Source organism: Notothenia rossii (genome assembly GCF_949606895.1).
Source record: "Notothenia rossii genome assembly, chromosome: 4".
Classification (NCBI taxonomy): domain Eukaryota; kingdom Metazoa; phylum Chordata; class Actinopteri; order Perciformes; family Nototheniidae; genus Notothenia; species Notothenia rossii.
Window position 1 is genome coordinate 39,198,165 of NC_136902.1, and position 22,919 is coordinate 39,221,083.

At 42.3% G+C, this 22,919-nt stretch overlaps 1 protein-coding gene across 1 annotated transcript in view; it reads left to right on the forward strand.

The window, feature by feature from the left end:
- Positions 1–651: 651 nt before the first annotated feature.
- Positions 652–22,919, forward strand: part of LOC307034798 (uncharacterized protein) — a gene marked incomplete at its 5' end in the record, with an annotated part of 32,399 nt that continues 10,131 nt past the window's right edge. The window contains 7 exons of the mRNA XM_079673700.1: positions 652–893; positions 1,959–3,054; positions 6,656–6,790; positions 7,085–7,259; positions 17,205–17,303; positions 17,593–17,684; positions 18,025–18,165. Of these exons, the coding sequence (XP_079529826.1) occupies positions 652–893; positions 1,959–3,054; positions 6,656–6,790; positions 7,085–7,259; positions 17,205–17,303; positions 17,593–17,684; positions 18,025–18,165 (1,980 nt within the window). The remainder of the gene's footprint in view (positions 894–1,958; positions 3,055–6,655; positions 6,791–7,084; positions 7,260–17,204; positions 17,304–17,592; positions 17,685–18,024; positions 18,166–22,919) is intronic.

Genomic DNA, 22,919 nt, shown 5'->3' on the forward strand with positions numbered 1-22,919 from the left:
AAGGACTTACATTTTACATCTCTCTGTGATACTCAAGGTGATCTACTGTCAATCTGAAGTGATATCAGTTTTAGTTTATTTATGTACCTGTATGTTTTCATTTAAATATATTCATTTGAGGTGTCTTTTCAAATGAATGTGAAATTACCATAGTCCATAGTTATATCCAAATCAAGATTTAACATAGACACACTATTTTTAATGCATCTTAAAAAACACAACTCAGACAATGTCAACCATTGATAATTATTGAATTTCATTACATTAATTATGACCAGAATAATTAGAGCATGTTGAATGTATTGCATGAAATGAAAGCTGCAGATTAGCAGAACCTCATTATTTTCCTGAGGATTCTACTTTCAAAATAAGAACACATTACAAATACTGAATCAACTATAAGAGGTTAGAAGCTTAAATGATTGTAATATAAAACAATGCCATGTCAACAAATGAGAGTCAGTTTAAACAAAGTAACGTTGAATGTGAACTGTTTGATTTTAGACAATCATTTCCTGGCCCATTGAAAGCGCAGCTAATCAATGAACACTTGTTAAAACCTGGTTAAAACCGACAAATACATAGGCCTATATATTTTAGTGATTGTTAACAAAGCTTTTATTTTGAAGGATTCTACCGGGAGAGGAGCAGATGCTGCCGCGGACTTGGAGGCAGGGACCTCCAGCAGCGGGACTCTCCTCTCAGTGCCTGTCCTGGCGGCCCGTTGAGAGGCTGCTCTCAGACCGGCTCATGTCCTCGCTGGCCTTGATGAAGAAGGAGTGTCTCCGGTCTGGGACCCTGTCCTCCGCCTCCCTGAAGAGAAGGTTCCTGAAGAAGAGGAGGGTCGCTCCGGGTGCGCAGCAGGACGCGGACAGGGACTGCCAGCTGTGCAGGTGAGACGCTAAAAAGTTAGAATTTACTGGAATAAAAACTAATCAACCTGATATTAAGCATTTGTTGGTACCGATTATCACTCTTTTTGATCGTTTTTAAAAGGAAACATTTTCATAACAGGTCCCTACAGAAAGCACTCCATATTTATCAATTTTGTTAAAAATAACTATTTTGTATTTCTGTCAATACATCTACTGTCGACTGATTAGCTGACTAATCATGTGGCTACACTTCCTATAAAGACAAGCCAAAGATGATTGAGACAAATCATTAATTTAATTATTAATGATAATTTCTATAAACAAATAAAAAGATAGCAAGCTCTTCAAACGATGTAACCTGTGGTTCCATACATGTGTATGGAAGTAGGGACTAGCCTAAGGGTCATGTCTGCTTTAAATAATACTGACCATGGTTGGATTTGCTAATCCTGGACTTTCATTTTTCTGAAGCACACATGAGATGCAGTTCAGTTCAATTTAAATTAATAATTTATGAATCAATAAACTCTGGTTGACTTTCAAAAAAACATTAAATGAATCTACAATCCAAAAACCACTATTCTGATTAGGTCAACTATCAAAATAACGTTTAATAATTGATTCCCTAAATAAAGCGGCAGAAATAAAAATATAAAATATTTAATAAAATAATGTGCAAAATAAAGAAAAACATTAGGCCCTCCACAATCTAACCGATTTGTCTACAAACATTTCTCTCATCTATTTAAAGCCTGGCCAACCACAGTTTGAGCCTGATGCCACAAAAAGGTGCCCATACAATAAATTCTAGATTACATAAGTATCTTTACAGTTCTACATTTTATATTTCATAAATCATATACCCGTTAGATATTCTCATCATAAGTTTAAAGCAAAAAGCCTTCTTTTTTTTTAAAAACAAAATGTTTCCCTCTGAAGATATAATGTCTTTGACTTAAAAAATGAACCTGTCCATTTATGTGAGGGTTTGCCTGAACTGTCCACCTGTAGCCCAAAATGTATGACATCTGCAGTTGTGCGGCATTTCCCATGAATTCACCAGTTGTATTCCTGTTTTCCCAGGTGCTCCATATTCTCCCGTTCAAGTGGTAGTCGCACTGTTCGCCGGATTTTAACAGCCTGCGTCCTCTCTTTCCTGGCCCTGCTTGGCTCTGTGTCCATGGACCTCAGCTCCAAGTTCGACCTGCTGCACACAACGGAGGCCGCTTATGAAGAGCTCACTTCATGCAGGACAATAGCCATCCTGCAACTCATCCGTAAGCTCCAAAAGACAAGAGGTTTATTCACCAAAGACATGGGCAATGAGACATTGGATCATCTCTGTGGTGAAATGATGGATCACAGGAACGGCCGTGGGCTTCTTTGCAGTGTTGAGTTGGCTGAATTTTGCCAGGAGATAACTTGGAGTGTTCAAGGACTTCTAAATGCTTCCTTGGATACAAACGGCACAAGTGCAAATGGTACTTCTGTTTACTCTGTGGCCATTGGAAGACTTCTTGACATCTGGGGTACGGTAGAAGAAACTTTTGTCCAAGTCAAACAGGATTCTAACTGGGGAGATGTTCTGTCTGCAAGACTTTTGGTAAAATTCATAGAGCTCAACTACCAGTTGATGGATTTCCCCCACATAGCAACTTACCCTGACTTCCAGAACGAGTGGACTTATGTCCTAGGCTACCTTGGCTTTGCCAGGGTTATGACGGAACATCTTAACGACTGCTGGTTACAGAACATAAACAAAAGCGAGCATGTAAAAACGAACGATATATTTGACACAAGTCGGTGGCAAATCTCTGGAGACGGATCCCAGCTTCTGTCCGGGTCCCACATCGGGATTCAGTCTCTGACAAACACTCAGCAGTGCTTGCTTGATCATGCAGGGCTGGCTTTGAGGCTTGAATCTCGATCCATGTCTTCAGGTCTCAGCATGAAGGTCTGCCTGCTGGCCATAGCCTGCCTCATCTACCCGGTGGTGCTGTTCTCATTCAAGCAGATGACCGAGTGGATTCAGAACTACGCCCAGAGCTTGAAGGAGAGGACGGAGGACCTGAAGCGCCAGAGGCAGCGGGCGGAGGACCTGCTGCACCAGATGCTGCCCAAATCAGTCGCCAAACAGCTCCGCCAGAATAAACATGTTGAAGCCGAGAGTTACGAAAAGGTTGGTGGAATCAGAAAGAGTGATTTAACTTCTGTTTCTCTCAACGTGGTGTAGAATGGAACAAGTAGACATTCACCAGGAGGGTTATATGATAGATGATTGAAAGTGCCCAAACAATGAAATGGACCATGGTGCTACTCGCTGGACTGTCATGGGTCTTGTCCCATAAATCATCTATTTTGGAAAGGTTAAATGCTCCTAAACTATTTAACAAATCCAGTTTTATACATTTGAGATTACAGTTGAATATGCAATTTCAAATTTTCGATTTCTAGTGATTTGTTGTTGAAAAGACAATTCATGGGGATTACATTGTTGTCTGGTTCATGTGAACAATAGACAAGAGCTTAGGGTGACAATGCTTTCCAGAACAGTATCCCTAGGTTGATAAGGAACAGATGTGTACTTGCAGGGTCTTTGGAAGAGGCCAGGTAGGCAACCTGGGTTGGCAAAGATGACTAAATGCTGACTATGAAACAGGATTGGTTATTACTTTGATCCCAGAACATGCAGGGTAAATCTGGGCTGGGGGTGAGGGTGAATGAGGATGTCGCCCTTTGTCTTTATCTCACACTTTGGCCATGCACTTATCCAAAGCTGTATCGGGCAGTATTACTGAGCAGCACTGTGTTCCAAAGGTTTGAATTTAAGGCACTTTATAGGAGTCAAGGAATTGGCACTTTAGACATGAACTAATGACAAAAATACTTGTTTTTCCTTTACAGTAATGACTAGAGACTTCACTTAAACGTGTCCTTTTGACTTGGAATGACACAACACAACACTAAGCCCTTGGCAAACAATTACAAATGTGTTGACAAAGAATCGGCTTTTTGACAAAAGATGTATACAGTATACTGCTGCTACTGCAGCAACCAATTACGTTACAGAAAACAGATGATACCCATCATTTGGATCAGACCGCCTGGTGGTGTGATTTTTACAAATAAGAGATAAGTTCCCCTAATCTGCCAGCTGATTAAAATTAAGTTGTACATTATTTGTGGTGAACAGTGCATAATATCTTGTTTAGGACCTGATAAACAGTGTCGTTAGTACTTTACCTGGGAATATTTGGTTTGGACTTGACTAAGGACTTCATAACTTAAAGGTCCCATGTCATGCTTTTACGGTTATTACCGATCCCCTTGTGTGTTATGAAGGTTTTTCTGCATGTAAACGGTCTGCAGAGTCACAAACCCTCAAAGTACACCCTGTAGCGAGTAAAGCTCTAACACAGAAAAGACCTGTCTATGCTGCCCCAGAACGCCTCGTTGGAGATTTCTCTTTTTCCATTGTTTACTTCTTGGGTATAGCGACGTATTTCGGGTATAGTGACGTAACGTGACCAATCCGCGTAGCCGTTATGTTACGTCTGCGGAGCCGTTACGTCTGCGGAGCCGTTACGTTTGGACCAATCCACGGACTTCCTCACACACACACACTCACACTCTGCGGGACAGCGAGACACTGCGGAACTCAGCCTGGGCACACACACAAACTCCCAGCCAGGCTGCGGGTGTGTGTGTGTTTCGGGCTGGGTTTCGCTGTGTCTCGCTGTCTCGCAGACGGCCACTGGGCTCACAGGGAGGGGGGGGGGCAGGTTCTCCAACAAGCCGTTTAGGACAGAGAGAGAATACACATACTATACAGAGATGCTGTATGAGAAACCAATGTGAGTTGTTGCACAATGTAAATCTATTCTAGTAGACCTCAACAATGGAATTATGATCAGTAGAAATGGCCATGACATAGGACCTGATTTATCTTTGAATTTGTGTTTGATTTGGAACTTGACTTTGACCTGTTGCTCTCTACTTTTATTTCTGTATTTCATATCCAAGACTTAAACCTACTTTTATGTTGCGATAAACGATACGATATTACTTTAATGGTCAGAACAAGTCTGAAATTTGACTTGCGTCACAGCAGGTCCATTTGCAACATTAACAAGGACAGATAATAAGACACAATACAAGAAAAAAAAACACTTACTGAGAGAAAGATGCTCAAAGACCCTTGAGGGTGCATTTGACCTGGGATGTAGCTCTGTATTTACTGTGAGGATTGACTGGTTTACAAAGGAGAGCTTCAGTCTGACCTTATTAAAACGAAGGACCCTGTATCTCCGATTAGATGTTAACAGTTCATATTCACTGTTTAGAACATGGTTTGAATCGGAGACGATGTTGTTGGACAGCCTCACTACAGGTTATTATGGTATGCTGATTCATAAAGACTCTGACAGGGTTGACCAACAATCTTTGATTGTAGATTTCCAGCTGTTGGAGCAGTTTTCATTTTAAAGCAGTTGATAGACATAAAGACGTAAAGAACAACATTAGAATTGGTCTACTCCCCCAAAAGACCTGAGGCGGCGGAGAAAATAAATTCTTTGTTTTGTCCTTTTGCACAGATATTCAATCTGGTCTTTCCATGACATAAGATGGTCAATCATTACACCCAAGTATTTGTATGAAAGTATCTGCTTGATTTGTTCAGTATGGATTACAATTGAACCTTGATATGAAACATCCCCCCCAAAACGATTTTTAAAAGACAACTGCTCAATTTATTCATGTCACCTTCAATAGCCATGGAACAAGGCTCAACAAAAGCATATATAGACAAACATTAAAGGCAGAATGACTGGGACTTGTGGGTTTGTCAACGATGACCAACAAACTATTTTTACCTTTATCAGTAACAGTCTTTAGGAGACGGATAACACAAATCCTTTTCCCTTCATACCCCTCACCATCCACTTCTAACATTCAACCAAACACATTCAGAGGTTGTAATGATGCGGGTGGAGCTGCAGGAGGCTACCTCTGGAAGATCTGCACTCGTGATAAATGAAGGTGTGTGTTTGCTGCCTTTGTTGCTATTGTTGGCGTGATTACCTATAATTGCCCTGTTCCATATTCATCAGGAGATAAAACAAGTTATTCGGGGGAAAATTGCGTCTGGCTTATTGAAGGGGTTTGAAGCAGCTGGGGCTGCATGGGAGGGGTGGGGGTTGGGTTGGGAGGGGGGGGGGGGGGGTGTGCCTAATACAGCACAGGACCATAAGCTCATCTTTAACCGGAAATGGAAAGAAAATATAAGTTCTTCTTCTTTTTCCACAACACCGAAAACTATAGCATGATGGCTGATCCCTGAAAAGGCTCTACCATGTGTCAATCAGGGGGGGGGGGGGGGGGGGGGGGGGGCAATTATTGTTGAAGGGTCTGTATGGCTAGGACAAAGTGAGGCTGAAACTCAATAAGGAGATTTGTGTATGATTCATTCCGAACATAACATTCTTTAAGGATTTTTTGAATAAAGAGCTTTCACTTATAATGGTATATTTTTCCAATGCTGTATTATCACTTTTACATATCTAACAACAGTGTTACCTCCATGACAGAGAAAGATGTGGATTCAACTTTGTATTTGTAGCATGTGGTTTCGGTTTTACAGAGAGGTGTTTGTGTTATAAAGCCTATGATTTATTGTAGGACTGTTGCGGTAGACTATATTATTTGTATCGCAGGCAGTTTAAATATATACTGTTCTGTCCAGCAGACTGATGGAGTCACCTCTCTCCATTTTGGTCCAGGTGACTATTTTTTTCTCGGACATCGTGGGCTTCACCTCCATCTCTGCGTCCTGCGCTCCTTTGCAGGTGGTGGAGATGCTCAACAACCTCTACATGTGCTTTGACACGCGCATCGACTCCTACAACGTCTACAAGGTACAATGAAATGTTGTTGGCCTTATGATGCTTCTATTGGGTTTTCCCATTCCTGTAGTGTGATGTACAGGTTTTTAGGGTTAGGGTTAGAAAGAGGAAAATCCCTATTTTAAAAAAAAACCCTGTGTATCTGTGGACTTGTGCAACTGATATCTGACATTTGTCTCCACTCAGACAGCAATACAAACCCATCCTACCACTTACCGGACCAACTTGCTGTGCTGCTTATGGTCTTTGCTTTAAATGTTTAAACTGGAAGCACATGAAAGCTAGTATAAACATCATAACGTACAGGTGGAGACCATTGGGGATGCGTACATGGTGGTGAGCGGTCTGCCGGAGAGGAACGGGGACAGACACGCTGATGAGATTGCTAAGATGGCGCTGGACCTGGTGGCCGCCGTCAGGCAGGTCTCCATCCCTCACATGCCCAACGAGAGGCTGCAGCTGAGAGCCGGCATCCACACAGGTAAGGGAGCTCTGAGGAGAACTGTCAGAACCACAGGGTCATTTCTGATCCGCCTTTTTGGGAGGGCACCAGGTCCCTTAGGCATTACAATGACAAGGTTTCCATCAGTTAGGGTTGAGCGTCCTGCACAGAGCAGCCTGTCCTTCTACAAAAAACAACCACATAGGCCGATTGTTCATGCCCTTATTACGGCCCAGAGACACGTTTTAAAGTGTATGTTGTTTCTTACACGACCACTAGAGGTGCTCTAGTGGTCGTGTAAGAAACAACATGCTCCCGGCCCGTTCATTGCAAACGCTCCGGAGGGATGTTTATTCACAAATAACTCTCTGGAAAATCCTAAATTGTGGAATAGTTTGGCCATTAAAATGCTTTTTGATTTGATTTCTGGCGAGAAGTGTATATTGTACTCTTATAATCCACGTCCAGTCGATGTGTAGGATCTATAGTTTGATAGATATCACAAAGATTATTTGAGGTCTCGCCAGGTCCAGTCCCCGGCTCCAGCCCCCCCCCTCAGAACTACACATGCTGGCTATTGTGTGTTTCGCAACATGTTCTATGGCACGTCTCTTTATAATACGTTTTCGTATTTCCCACAATTAGAAGTTGCCAGTATTAAACTGTGTACACCCTGGAGGTTTAGGGGATACGAAACACAGTGGTGTTATCAAATTTAAAACATATAATTAATCAATTGGTGACTTAATATACCCACATGACACCTAAGGTCAGAAGAGCTTTATTTAACAGCTGGTCTTATATCTGTGACCCCGCCTGTTGTTCATTGATAAGCCTGAAACATGCACTTGTCAAGGTTCAGAGGCAAATGTTGCAAATATGGCAGTAGCCATCGATCATCTTAAGATAAGAAAAGATAAGATATACTTTGTTGATCCCAAGTTGGGAAATGTTTTTGTTACGGCAGCATACTACTTTGTTCTTCTCCACTACAATTCAGAGGTTAACCTGGTATTTTGACTCCACTACATTTATTTTAGTTACTTTGCAGATTCTGATTAATGATGTGAAATATAAACAACCCTTAAATCAGACTTTAGTTACACCTGAGTCAAATTTAGGGAAGGGGATTGTCAAGTGCCAAAATAAACTATGCAATATATTGGACGTTAAGTACTTTGTCAGACTTCATATTTATCTGTGAATAACCCCAACGTTTTTTTCTTATTCAAAAGAAGACCTTAACTTAAAGTATTCTTTCATGTTTGAATAAAGCCTTATTAGTTTGTCTGTTTTGCACATCCTCCTGTTAATATCTTTGGACGTCCTGCACTAAACTGTTTTATTTTAGAGATCACTACAGTATCTTCTTGATATTTTATATTCTATATTTCTATCATGCCTTCTACTTTCCCCCAATTGTGTATATAGGCTACTCTTAATATTGAAATGTTTTCATCAAATAAAACTTATTCAACAACAAAATTCAATAACGTGCTTTAACCACTAGGCGGTGCTGGTTAAAAAAACAGTGGTGTAGTTAACAAAATATAATAATATCAAATATAATATGACTATTAACTTTATTGTGATATTAAAACAGAACGGTAAAGGAAAATATAGTTTCAGTCTCTCGATTTGAAGCTTATGCATTGTACCATGAACCTTAAAGGCCATGTAATGCATCTAACACAGGTGTTTTTTAACATGTAGTTTAGATATCACCAGAATAAAAATAAATAAAAATGTTTAAAGTTTGGTCATAATTAAATGACATATACGTTAAAAACCGATGTTGGTTCCGAAGTTTGCCGAGTACGCCCCCGATCACTCCCGAACGAGCGGTGACGTCACACGTGGCAAACATTGCCATTTGATCAAATCAGTCCAAATGGCAAGCAACGCGACAACTTCAGACAGCGACAGCGAGAGCGATCATTCAAGCTCAGATTCGGTGGGTTATCTGGATTCAGTTACAGAAGTAGAGAGTGAACCAGCTAGCCTTTCACTTCAAGGCATCTTGCCTTATCAGTACGAGCCTCCTGCCCGGCAATCGAACAACGAGGCAGAAACTTGTGAAAGAGAAGCGGATTCCGCAGCCGGCGAGACTCGAGTCGGCAATACTGAATGGTAAATTCTGTTTTATTTAATTTGACCTGCACTAAATGTCGATCTTAATTTGTCATCTGTTCCTCACACGTCCGGCAGATATTGTTTTTTTTTTAATGTTATGTACAATATTCTGGTGTACATGTCAATGCTGTGAAAGCATGCCCACTGCAGATGAATGTGTATGCTGCAGAGAGATCTGGCAGGTGATGGAACAAATAGACAGTTTGCAACCTACTGACCAGATAGCAGAGTCCTGCATCGGGTCGGGTATCCGCGGGTACCCGACGGGTGACCCGCAAAAAAGGTGATTTGCGGGTGGTATTTTTTCAAACGCTTTTTTCCGGGTTCGCTTCTGGGTAAAACAAAGATGATGCGGGTCCGGTTGCGGGTGTTGCATAATAAATATATTTAAACAATAATAATTTAGTTTAATGTTTAAATCCTCAGACCTCTCCTCCGCGGGACCGAGCATAATCATAACCTCTGCAGTGCATCTATCTGCTGCTGAGCGCACCACATTCTGAATGGCTGAGGTGAAGCTCTCTAGCGGAGAATACACCATTTTCAATAACTCTTCTTCAAGAGCGAAATCCAACGTCTGGGAGGCTTTTGGTGTCAACCTAGATGGAGAAAATAAACAACATCCCAGGCTTTTTGAGCCAAATATGCAACTGCGTGTGTTAATAATTGCACGTTGTCACTGCTTATATATATGCGGGTTCGGGTCGGGTTGCGGTAAAAAGGTAAAAATAATAAAGATATTCAGACGTAATTCATTTTTGGCCTTACTTATTTCACTTCAACTTTTATATATTTCAGTCACTAGGCAAGTTCACTGTACTCTGGTGACATTTAGCTCAAGCTGGCATAACACCTGTAGTAACTTAATTCTGACCCGAGTTTTGTGCACAATCTTCCAGCACCCATGATCAATGTTTATAGCAATCAGGAAACATTCACAGCTCACAACTACACATCGCTTCCCCATCATGAATTGTTAGATAAAAAAAGTTTAGCGAGGTCCGGTTACACATATGTTGAGCGAAAATAGCGGAAGGATACAAAACAAACAATCCAGACGAGGCTGGTGTTTGCCACGTGTGACGTCACACAGCTGGGTTAATGGCTGGCAAGCTTTTCGCTACCGGAGCGGAATAACACGGGAAAGTGGCACACATTTCATGTTATTTGGGGGGTATTTATGGAAAGAATCATTGATGTTGATATGTCAAATGAAGCAGTGGAAAGTGATGAAGCGATTTATTAACACAGAATAACATTTATTTTGGACATTACATGGACTTTAATAGACCTGTAATCTGTCAACTGTATGAGGAGTTGCAAGGTAGTAAATAGGGCTGTCAAGTTAACTTAACGCAAAAAAAAATTAACGCCACAAATTATTTGAATGCGATTAACGCATGTGTATTTTTTTACATCGGCCGCCCCGTTTCAGAGAGCATCGAGTTTAAAATACCATCTACAAGCTGATGCTGATAGCCCCGCTCCTGCCGTCCGTCTGCCGCTTCTTCCACGCTCACCGGCAGGCACCGACTGGCCATCGGGAGGACCGGGAGGGTGTGTGTATGTGTGGCGCGAGAGAGAGACCTTACGTGTATTGTTGTTGTTGTTGTTGTTAGCATCTGGTGCTAGCTAGCTGCGCTAACGGATATAAGGAGCTGTTTAACCCTTTGGAGTCGACCGTCACGCCGGCGTGATCAGATCACATGACCTGGGGGATATACTACGAAGCAGGATTTTCGCTTAGCCGGCTAAATTCAGTGAAAACTCGGGGTTTCCGGTCATACGAAGCTGGTTCTCTTTTTAGCAGGCTAGATCTCCATGATAACTTATTATGTGCGGCTAACCTGCCCCATAGCAGGTTAGGTTGCAGGCTAAGAGCTCAACTCAGTGAAAGCACTGCCTGCTGACCAATCAGAGCTCAGTGTGCAGAGTTTAAAGCGATCAAGTCATATTACAGGAGAAAGGAAATACGGAAAAGCTGCCGTTGCAGGAAAGACGGCCGGCAAAGATCACCGACTTTGTGAACGTGAACATTAATAGAATATCACCTCCCATCTTCAGAGCAATCTGACTATTATAACATTAGCGTTAAGAAAGCTTACTTAAATATCCGCCACAACATAAGTAACCGGATCAGAGTAACATTAAGTACAGTCTGCGGCATATCACATCATAATGTATCATATATGTCCTTATCTGAGTCAGCTGACGTATCTGGCCGTGCAACACTCACAGTGTCACATACTGTATGTAGAAGTATTATTTTAAGCAACACATTAAGTTGACGAAACACTTGAGTCAAATGTAATTAAAATCAGATTATGTCTTAGACGGGGCAGTGATATCATAAACCTGTTAATGTACGCATTCAAACACTTTTTTTTCTCACAACTATGTGGCTTTTATCCTGGATAAAGTGTTTAAGTCATGGATGTTTAAAGTTTAACTTCTTCATATGTCTAATATTATAGTTGACTTTTCATTCAGGAAGTATGACGCTGCGCTGTCAGCACGCTTGTCCATGTTTGTGATTGGTCGAATGCTCCAAATACCACCCCTTTCATGTGAACGCGCACCTAACTAGATAGGACACGGCTGGTTTGAGTGATCCACTTGATAACCCATGTCGTAGGACCGTTTAACGAGAGCGCGTATGTTTTGGATTAGGCCAACCTGCTAACTCAAACATATCCATGTTATGTTGAACCAGCTTCGTAGTACAGGCCTCTGTTCAAGCCGGAGCAGCATAAAAACAACAGTCCGGACAACATTGCCGTGTGTTTCTTTCGAAAGTACTGGCTTGAAACTATATCCCAGTCTTTGTTTCATGCAAAAAGACCCAGTAAACATGGAGATACGATGATATAAAGTTAATACATTTCAAGAGTATGAATAATGGAAGCACATATTTGAATATCTTCGCCGTATTTTATCATTTTACGAACAGAAAATACTGGAAACTGTAGATTCTGCTCAACAGGATGTATTTACGAGGGATGGGGTGAGGTAATCAGGTAAACGGAGTGAGACAAAAAGAGACGAAGAGGGACGGCGGGAACCAAAGAGAGACGGCGGGAAATGGAGAGAGACGAAGATATTCGAAGACAGGCGGCGGGAGACGAAGAGAGACGGCGGGAGACTGCGATTGAAGTAAAGTGACAGACAAACATTGAGAATTTAGATATTATTAGATAGATTTAGAGTTTTGAAGATTCAACTATGAAGAGAACTGAGGTTACCTACTGTAACCCTAGCTTCTATGAGTAAATGGCGCAGCCCTCTAAGGCTATCGCTATTGGGTAATCCCCCTGCGCCCCCGCGCAGCACTGAAACACTTGTAGTCCACGCCCACCCGCAAGGTGGGCCCCACCCTCGGGCTTCCTTCCGGTATAAATAGGAAGGTGGCTCGGCAATCTGCTCCCATACAACATAACTTTTCTTCAGCTATTCGTAGAGCCAGTGGGGCCCCGCACTTAGAGGGCTGCGTCATTTACTCATAGAAGCTGGGGTTACAGTAGGTAACCTCAGTTCTATTTCGTATATGGCTTCGCCCTCTAAGGCTATCGCTATTGGGTTAAGGGCGAAGCATGATGTAGTCTGCGCCCCACTGGGTTCGCCCGGCACTAGAAGCACAGACATACCTGCTCAATAACACCCCCCTGCCTGATGTGCCATGCGTAATGGCTCATCACCGTACCTGGAACATAGCAAAACATGCCTATCTTCCCGACGGGGTGAAGGCTGGGAACAATACATACCGGCCGCTGTGAGAAAGTAGAGACGAAAGTCCCACCTAGTCCTGCGATCGTAGTGGGGGAACAGCAGCTCTCTGCGTGTCAGACAGGTAGGAGAGCGCCCAGCTGGATCCCTGACGTCACTCACTCTGACCAGGCACTCCGTACAAAGTGTGTCAGAGGAAAAAGGAACATCCCTCCTATAAGAGGGGAAAAGGGCCGCTCTCCGCGTGCCGAGAGGCAGGAGAGAGGCGCACAGCTGGCTCCCTGACGTCACTCACTCCGACAGGACACCCAGTACAGGGTGTGTCAGAGAGGAATGGGAGACATCCCTCAATTAAAATTGAATAAACGAACAGGGGGAAGACCAAGATGCAGCCGTGCAAATATCTTCCACTCCACATTCCTCCGTGCAAAGCCGTGGAGGAGGAAATTCCTCTGGTGGAGTGCGCCTTGATGTTCTCCGGGAGCTCCACCCCAGAGGAGACATGCCTGTGACACAGCCTCACACAACCTGTGTGACAGCCGCTGTGCAGACAGAGGTTGCCCGATCGAGCGCTCTCTATAGTGCACAAACAGGCGCTGAGGATGGCGCAAGGCAGCCGTGCGCGCCACTAGCAAGACAGCGAGCGCACAGGACAGAGGAGATTTAGAAAAATAGCGGGGGTAAAAACCGCGCAAGACACTGTTCCTGGGATGACAGGAGTGTTTCTTGTATCCCATGGAACTGCTGGGGGGAGAGGCTTCTCTGTGATGTGCTGTAATGGTCGTCATGGTGACGAGCCACGCCATTGCCCTCGCCGCCGCTGCCCGTGAGGCGAAAGGGCTGCGAGGAAACCTCCACACGCTGCGTTTCACTCCGGCTTTCATCATGAGGCGTGTACACGCTCAGGGGATGAGTGGAGGTGTGTGCAGTGCTGTCCCCATGAGGCGTTAAACCGGCGCTCATGGGTTATTATGACCGTGTGTAGGAGGCGTATCTCGGATAGGGGAATGCCGCGAGCTCTGCAGGTTTATTAACCTGCTGGTTAAAACCAGCAGGTTTCTGCAGGGAGCCCTGCTGTCTACTTAATCAACAGATTAGTGGCAGCCGGCTTAATTACCGGCTCCGCTTCCTCGGAGGCTCTCGCGGAGCCGACCAGGAGCGCGGGAGCCTCACTCCCCTTTGACTCGCCGCCGGGAGACCCTGTCTCTGGGGTGGCGGGGGAGCGGAGACGTGGGACGGAGCCCCTGCAGCCGCCGGGGCGGTTGCTGTGGGCGTCTCTCCGCTTGCGGCCTCCTGTGGCCGGCGTGGATGCCGCGGCTGCTGCGGGCGTTGGTGCCGCTGTGGCAGCTCAGCCGACTGGAGCCAGCTGTACATGCTGGCGAATGCCGTCCACCTGTTCCGCGGCCGTCTTCATGGACTCCACCATGGCGTGGAACTGGGGTCCGAACAGCCCGTCCGGGCTGATTGGAGCGTCCAGTAGCACTTTTCTGGCCGTCTCCGTAACAGACGCCGCCGCGCTGTGGTGACGGAGACGGGGAAAGCATGTTCGGCCGCCAAGCTGGCACCCTGCTCCGACTCTGTCTCCCCCATCCGGGGGAGAGGAGGGAGGGGAGAACCGAACGGTGAACCGTGGAGGGAGGCGAGGCCGGAGTTGCTTCGGACTCCTGCCCGGCACTCTGCCCCAGGGACACGAGGCGCCGTCCGCGGGCTCGTAAGCCTGGACGGGCCAATCGTCCTCCTCGGCCACAGCAGCAAGAGTGTCCGCTCTCCGCTTCCTGTCGCCCAAGGGGGGACGAGCGCAGTGCATGCTACCTGCTGGTTTAGAGCCGCGTACGCGTGCTCTGACCCCCGGCAGGATTCGCATACTGCTTTTATCTCTGCAGGTCATAACTCATTATGAACCCAGAGCCACATGAGGGACAACCACGGACGCAGTTGTTGCTCATGATGATTCTCAATTGCTGTGCTTCAGTAACTGTGCTGGTTCGCTGAAAAAAAGAGGGAGCAGATTGCCGGGCCACCTTCCTATTTATACCGGAAGGAGGCCCGAGGGTGGGGCCCACCTTGCGGGTGGGCGTGGACTACAAGTGTTTCAGTGCTGCGCGGGGGCGCAGGGGGATTACCCAATAGCGATAGCCTTAGAGGGCGAAGCCATATACGAAATAGAACTCTGAACTTGAGTCAAGCTATAAGCTTGTGTTTTGACATGGAGGAGGAGGAGCCTGTGATGTTGCCCTCTGTGTCGTAGTTGACAGAAACTGCTTTGAAGCGTGGCACAGATAAAGACAAAAAACTGATTTTTGTACATAATGTGTATATATATTCAAATATGTCGTTGTGTGTGTTTGTGTTACCTATATGAAAAATAATATAATTTTCAAAAATCTGTTTTTATGTTTTTTTGTGATTTCGGGTCCAAAATGTTCATATAGTATCTCAAAATGAAAGAAATAACTATCAGGTTATATAGGGGAGGTTGTCCTTAAAAAAAAGATACAAACATTGACATGCCAAACATTTCTTAATGGGGTTTAGTAAGACAAATCGTACATTGTATGAAAAGACAGCCCACTCAGCACGGATAGTGCGCGCAACATGATTGCAGCGTCCAGGCAGCTCCCGTTCGAGCATATGCCTTGAGTTGCACATAGCTCCAACGATCACACACACACACACACACACACACACACACACACACACACACACACACACACACACACACACACACACACACACACACACACACACACACACACACACACACACACACACACACGAAAGAGGTTCCAGATTGAATTGAGGCGAATATTTGTAATGTTCAGAGGTTGTTGTGTTTAATATTCATTAGAATATTTGTCATTGTTCAAATGATAATAAACATTTGCATAAACCATATTTGTCCACTTATATGTTTATAAGAGCATTAAAAACTTGAAAAATATTCCTCTAAGGTACATTTAGAACAGATAAAAAATGTGCGATTCATTTGCGATTAATCGCGATAAACTATGGACAATCATGCGATTAATCGCGATCAAATATTTTAATCGACAGCCCTAGTAGTAAATAATATCTTTAAAAACTACAAAAAAAATCCCCTTCTATCAGCTGTGCACCGTTATGGTGTAAATATAGCCAATCTACCAATTGGATCAAATATAAAAGTCAGCCGAATTAGTTTTGATACTGCAAGGAGACGTATTGTGTGAAAATAAATGGAAGATGTTGTTTAATTGCTGATATATTTATGATCCACGTCACATATTCAGTTTTTGTGGCATTTCTTACAGTTTGTCAAAAGGTCTTCTGATCAGGGCTCTATAAATAAATATCTACGGCAGATATGTAATATTTAATGCAGCCAAACCGTGTATTGCAATGCCGTTATGTGATGACTTCCAAAGAGAAAAGCAAGAACACTCGGAATAAAGTATTATCGATTTCATATCATATAAACACCATATCCCGAAATGCATTGCGGATAAAACAATCGATGTTTTAGCCTATCAAAACCTCTGAAAAAAGAAAGTTGTCTCAGAATCGAAAGAGAAAAACCTATGGGAAAAACACAAAAGCATTGTACACAATTTAAACCAATAAATGTCGTATAATTAACAAGGATAAACTGATGTTTTTTAGTGGATGAGTACTGCAGATATCACTGTTAAATCATTTGATCATTGGTTTTATTATGAAAAAGTCGAGACCGGAAATACTGTTTTCAAGCCGTAATTTTACATATGGAGGCTGCAGCATACCTCAAATCATCTTCGTAATATCTATCAAACTATAGATCCTACATATCGACTGGACGTGGATTCTAAAAGTACAATATACACCTCTTGCTAGAAATCGAATCAAAAAGTGTTTTAATGGCCAAACTATTCTACAATTTAGGATTTTACAGAGAGGGTTATTTGTGAATAAACGAGTCGACCATCTGTAACGTTTGCATTCAACGGGAGCACTAGAGGGCGAAAACTTTAAAACGTAATTATAGGACGTATTAAGCGCTTGAACAAACGACATATTTGGTCGTAATAAGGGCCTGAACAATCGGCCCATTTGGTCGTATGAGTTGGAGGACTTGTTGGCACAGAGTGAAGCAGCTGTCTCCTGGCTCTGCAGGTCCCTGCGTGGCGGGGATCGTGGGCTACAAGATGCCCAGATACTGTCTGTTTGGAGATACCGTCAACACGGCGTCCAGGATGGAGTCCACCAGCCTGCGTACGTGTCCTTTCACACACAGAACACAAACACACACATCTGAAACACAGTGGTCTCACAAAAAAGTTGATGGGAACTTCAAGTCCTGCTGGAGCTTCACCTCTGATGGTTATTTTAGTGCTGGCATTCAAAAAAGATCAGACAACAGTACATTTCTACAATTGTACTCCACAAGTCACTAGATATCAGACTTTTTGTAAAATAGTGATAGTGCTGGCAAACATGACTTGTTTGACTTTGGCCACATATCAGTTGTGTTTCAAAGTGTGTGTTGTTGTTTGTGTGTCAGCTCAGAAAATCCACGCCAGCTCAGAAACCTACCTGGCTCTGATCAAAGACAACGCGTACGAGCTGCAGCTGAGAGGAGAGATCGAGGTGAAGGTAAAAGATCCCAGCCTTGGTTAAATGTTCAAAGATATGAACTTGATTTCTAATTATCAGGGTCATTTTTTCCATTCCATATTATGTCATTTAAAAGAGTCTTCCATTCTGAAAACGCTATTATCTTTTACGAGTTGCTGTATTTTATAATTGCTATTCTTTTTAAAAGGCATGGGGAATAATCTTTCTTTTTGATTTCCTCTGATGTTTTTCCAAATAATATCTTTTATTTAGAGAAATAACAAAAGTTGTTGATATTTCTCTTAAAGCATTTTCCCTAAGAGTTCTGACTAACAGACAAATTGGCAGCCACATTTTTGTTTTCTCCGTCCTCCTGCAGGGTAAAGGCAAAATGAACACCTACTGGCTGGTGGGCCATAAGAACTACAGCGTGCAGAACGACAGTCTGGTGTGCCACTGGAACCCCGGCATGGCCCGCAAGAAGAAGGCGGCGGCCGGCAGCCACGCCTCTGTGGGCGACGTGAGTTTACCCTGAGGGGGGGTCTCTCTCCTGCTCAGGCCCGGTTCCAGAACAAAATGACTCAGGGTGCATCCGAGATTAGAGAGGGTGCAGTGGTAAAGTGCTATTTTTATAAGTGGGGAGTGGACCTAACACCCTCTAGGGGGGTCCTCACCTCCTCCAGGAGGGTCCTCACCTCCTCTAGGGGGTCCGGGGGCATGCTCCCCCGGGAAGACTTTTTATAAAATATTGAAGTTAAAGGCATCAATCTGGTGCATTTGAGAGCAAAATGAAGAGATCTATGGATCTATGTGCTCTTTGCTTGATTCATGCCTTCCCAGTCCCTTATCACGTACAAGAGCATGGCGCCAGTTGTTGTAGCCAGTTGTGGTGAAGGCATCTGACGTACTTGAACAAAAATGTCTACATGCATAGCAGAAGATGGCATCTTTTTTGCATGAATATTCCAGCCAATCTCTGTTTTGAAACCATGAGCTGCAAAATGAGCGTACCCCACTGTACAGGCGAGTTGGGTACTTTTTTAAATAGCAGGCTCTGTTTTGCCGATGTCCTCTGGCACTTGCGGGCCGCTGAGGGGTGGCGGTGTTTGGGGCAAGGAAGACCGCTGCGGCTGCTCCGCCTCCGTGGGCGAGGCGGGCAAAGCCGGCGAGTCAGGCGGGAGGGCGTTAGTGTCCACGACAGTGGCCACGGGTAACGTAATGTCCCCATGATCTGAACTGTTATTACCTGCAGTAGATGCAGTGTTACTGCTGGCGATAAGGGCTGGTTGTTTTAACCATTTTCTGATGTCCATCATTGACTGCTGTGTAAGCACCCTGCAGATGATGAACGTGCAGCGGCACAGGTCACGCGCACCTGACATAATAGCGTTACTTACCATTTAAATTGACCAAATAAATGCAGCAGACAATGTTATTCAACCACAATTCCAATTTATTTTATTTAAACTATATTCTTCTTCTTCTTCTTCTTCTTCTTCTTCTTCTTCTTCTTCTTCTTCTTCTTCTTCTTCTTCTTCTTCTTATTATTATTATTATTATTGCTACTATTATTATTATTATTATATATTTAAAAAAAAAAATCACTTTTCATTTTTCAAATGAGGGTGCATAACGACTCAACTGAGGGTGCAATGCACCCTTATGCACCCCCGTAGAACCGGGCCTGCTCCTGCTCCAGGAGCTGATTCCCTCCAGTATTTGACACTTATGGCCTTTGTTACTTTTCTGTTCTTCAGTTATACTCTGTTTGCTCAGGATGTAAAATAGCTTCTGTCTTGTTTTACTTTATTTTTTCTGATTCATTTTCTGCATACTTTGGTTCCTTCTCTATTGTATTCGACATATATGAATGTGTTAATTTACATGTCCATCTAACTATGTAAATCAGATGAATCTTTATTTTTGGTGTTCCTGACATTTATTGTCACATGGGTGTTCAAGTTATTTCTACTTTCCGGCCTGTAAATATTTATATGAAGTTGTATATAATAATCATTAGGATGCTTTTTTTTAAAGTTTAAATATTACAAACACATTCAATAGACAATGTGAGTGACCAGTGTTCTGTGTTCTGTGCAATTATAACAATAATAATAATACATTTCATTTATAAAATGCTTTTCAAGACACAAAATTACGCTTTACTAAAGTCACAGCGCTAAAAGAAAAACAGACAATGTACCATTCAGATTGGCGGGGTTATGCCATGGGGGTTCCAAGGGACAAGCAAGTTTGAAGAGGTGGGATTTGAGGGCTTTTTTAAAGGATGGTGGGGTGTTTGACTGTTCCTATTCACACACACGGTGTTTATGCTACAGGACAGTTCTCTCTGCAAATGTTAACAACAAATAAGTATTTCCCAGCACAACTATACAACCCTGTCTCCTAAAAATTACGTTCCCACAGAACTAAACTGCATTCTCGATTACGTTTAGTAAGAAACGTATTTTCTCCCACGTTACGTTCGTTATGAACGTATCTCAAATACGTTTATTTTCTACATATCTTCTAGAAACATATTTTCTCCCATGTTACGTTTCTTATGAACGTATCTTAAATACGTTTATTTTCTACATATCTTTGCCATTTATTATCTTGCTTATAATAATGATAATAGTCATTTATAAATATCATTTTAGAGCACACATTTGAAATCAGTAGGCGAGGCTGTAATTTCGCCAGCTGTTACTCTCATGAGCGAGGCAGAAAATAATAGTTTTAACGTGCCAAAAAGCTGTTGTGTCGTTTATTGCACCTCAAACATTAAAACAAATCCAGAGTTACGTGTTTCTGTACTTCCTCTAAGAAGAAAGGATAGTAAGAGAAGATCTTTGTGACGCCAGATGTGGTGTTGTTAATGCGATATGACATCCCGAAAAAAAATCAGTTTAGGATGGCCGAAGACACTACACTACCCATAATCCCCAGCTATCGTTTGGGACTACAGTCCCGTTGACAAACCCCGTGATTAATCTTCAAGCTCTGGGATTGGATGTTGGAGTGGCAGTGTGCCAAGGTTACGCCGAGCGTCAAGCTCTTTGAAATGGAACGAAACCACGGCAGACTATTCAAAACTGAACTCGTGTTTCGCAACATGTTCTCGCACGTCTCTACTGGGAATTGTAGTTTTAAAAAGACGTTTTCGTTTTCCCAAAATTAGAAGTTGACAATATTAAACTGTGTACAGCCCTGGAGGTTTAGGCGATAGGAAACAAATTGGTGTGTACAAATTTAAAACATATAATTAATAAATGGCTGAAAATCGCTTGTATCCATAATGGGCAGCATTAATATATACCCACATGACAGCTCATTGTTACTTTGTCCTTCTACTCCAATTCCGAGGTTAACCTGGTATTTTTACTCCATTACATTTATTTGAGTTACTTTGCAGATTCTGATTAATGATGTGAAATATAAACAACCCTTAAAGCAGACTTTAGTTACACCTGAGTAAAATTCAGGGAAAAGTGATTGTCAAGTGCCAACAATCAGGAGATTTTTGATAGTTGGTGCTTGAGAAGACTAAACATTTATCTACTGATCTCTATAAAGTATATTAATTACTCTTTATTCTCTACTAATAGTTAATTAAAAACTGTATATAATTTCTATTTTGCACATCCCTTTCAAGATTTCAAGAATTTCTAAGGTTTATTGACCTATCATATACACAACTTCAGTGTAGTTATGCAATGAATGAGAAACTTGGGTCGCAGGTTCCTCAACAGTGCATTACAAGACATCTATCAATATGTGTGTGTACCTCCACCATTAAACTGTCAAATTCTGCACATTTCTTATACTATCTACATACATAAGAGTATAATTAATGTGTATAATATCAGTTAAAATAAGTGCTTCAACATAGTTAACATTGCAGGAAAGCAATATATTAGACGTTAAGTTTTGTCAGGCTTAATATTTATCTGTAGATAGATACCCCCAAAGCTTTTTTCTTATTTGAAAGAAGACCTTAACTTTAAGTATTCTTAATGTGTTAATAAAGGTGAATTAGTTTGTCTGTTTTGCACATCCTCATATTAATATCTTTGTACATCCAGCGCTAAACTGTTTTATTTTAGAGATCACTTACAGTATCTTCTTGATTTTTCATATTCTATATTTCTATCATTGACCTTCTACTTCCCCCCTATGAAAGCATGTACTCTTAATATTTTTTTTCATCAAATAACATTATTCAACAAAAATAACATTATTCAACAAAAATAATTCAATAACGCGCTTCAACCACTAGGCGGTGCACACAAGGTACACACAGCATACTAATAATAACTTTATATTATTAGTGTAGGACACTTATGTATGTATAACATCTTAAGATGTGTAGTTTTATTCATGTTTTTACATAATTTTACAGGATATTGCGATACTATTTCTCATGTTTTACTTCTACACATTAATATCTGATTGGTAAAACATCACAAACAGAAAGGCATATCCGGCATTTAATGGTAAGCTATTGAAATTGTGATTCCATAGATGTGTCTCCCATCACCCAAATCCCCTGACTATTCTCTCAACTCAGTATTTACATTCTTATATTCAAAGAAAATCAGTAATATCTTTAAAAACTACAAGTCCTTTTTTATCAGCTGTGCACCGTTATGGTGTAAACATAACCTATCTACCAATTGGATCAAATATAAAAGTCAACCGAATTACTATTGATACTGCAAGGAGACGTATTTTGTGAAAAGAAATGCAAGATGTTGTTTAATTGTTGATATATTTATGATCCACGTCACATATTCAGTGTCAGTTCTTCAAGTTTGTCCAGAAGTCTTCTCATCAGGGCTCTATAAATAAAGAACTATGGCAGATGTGTAATATTTAATGCAGCCGAACCGTGTATTAAAATGCCGTCATATGATGATTTCCAAAGAGAAAAGCAAGAACACTAGGAATAAAGTATTATTTTATTTTTTAAAAATGTTTTCGGATATCATATTGCATTAACATCATATCCCAACATGCATTGCGGCTAAAACATCCAATCAACGAGCTTCAAGCTGAGGATCTTGGGTAATCTGTTCAGTGGGTTTGTGGTGTGTATCGCTCTAAATGGGTTATGTTATGTTCCTGAGTTAAAAGTCAAAGTGGGAAAGCGTACAAGTGATCACATTGCAGTATATACAGTAGAGATGATGGCTATCTCTCTAGCACTTCAGTGGGTAGAGGAAATACAGCCAATGCGAGTGGTCATTTGCTCTGACTCCAGTGCAGCTCTGG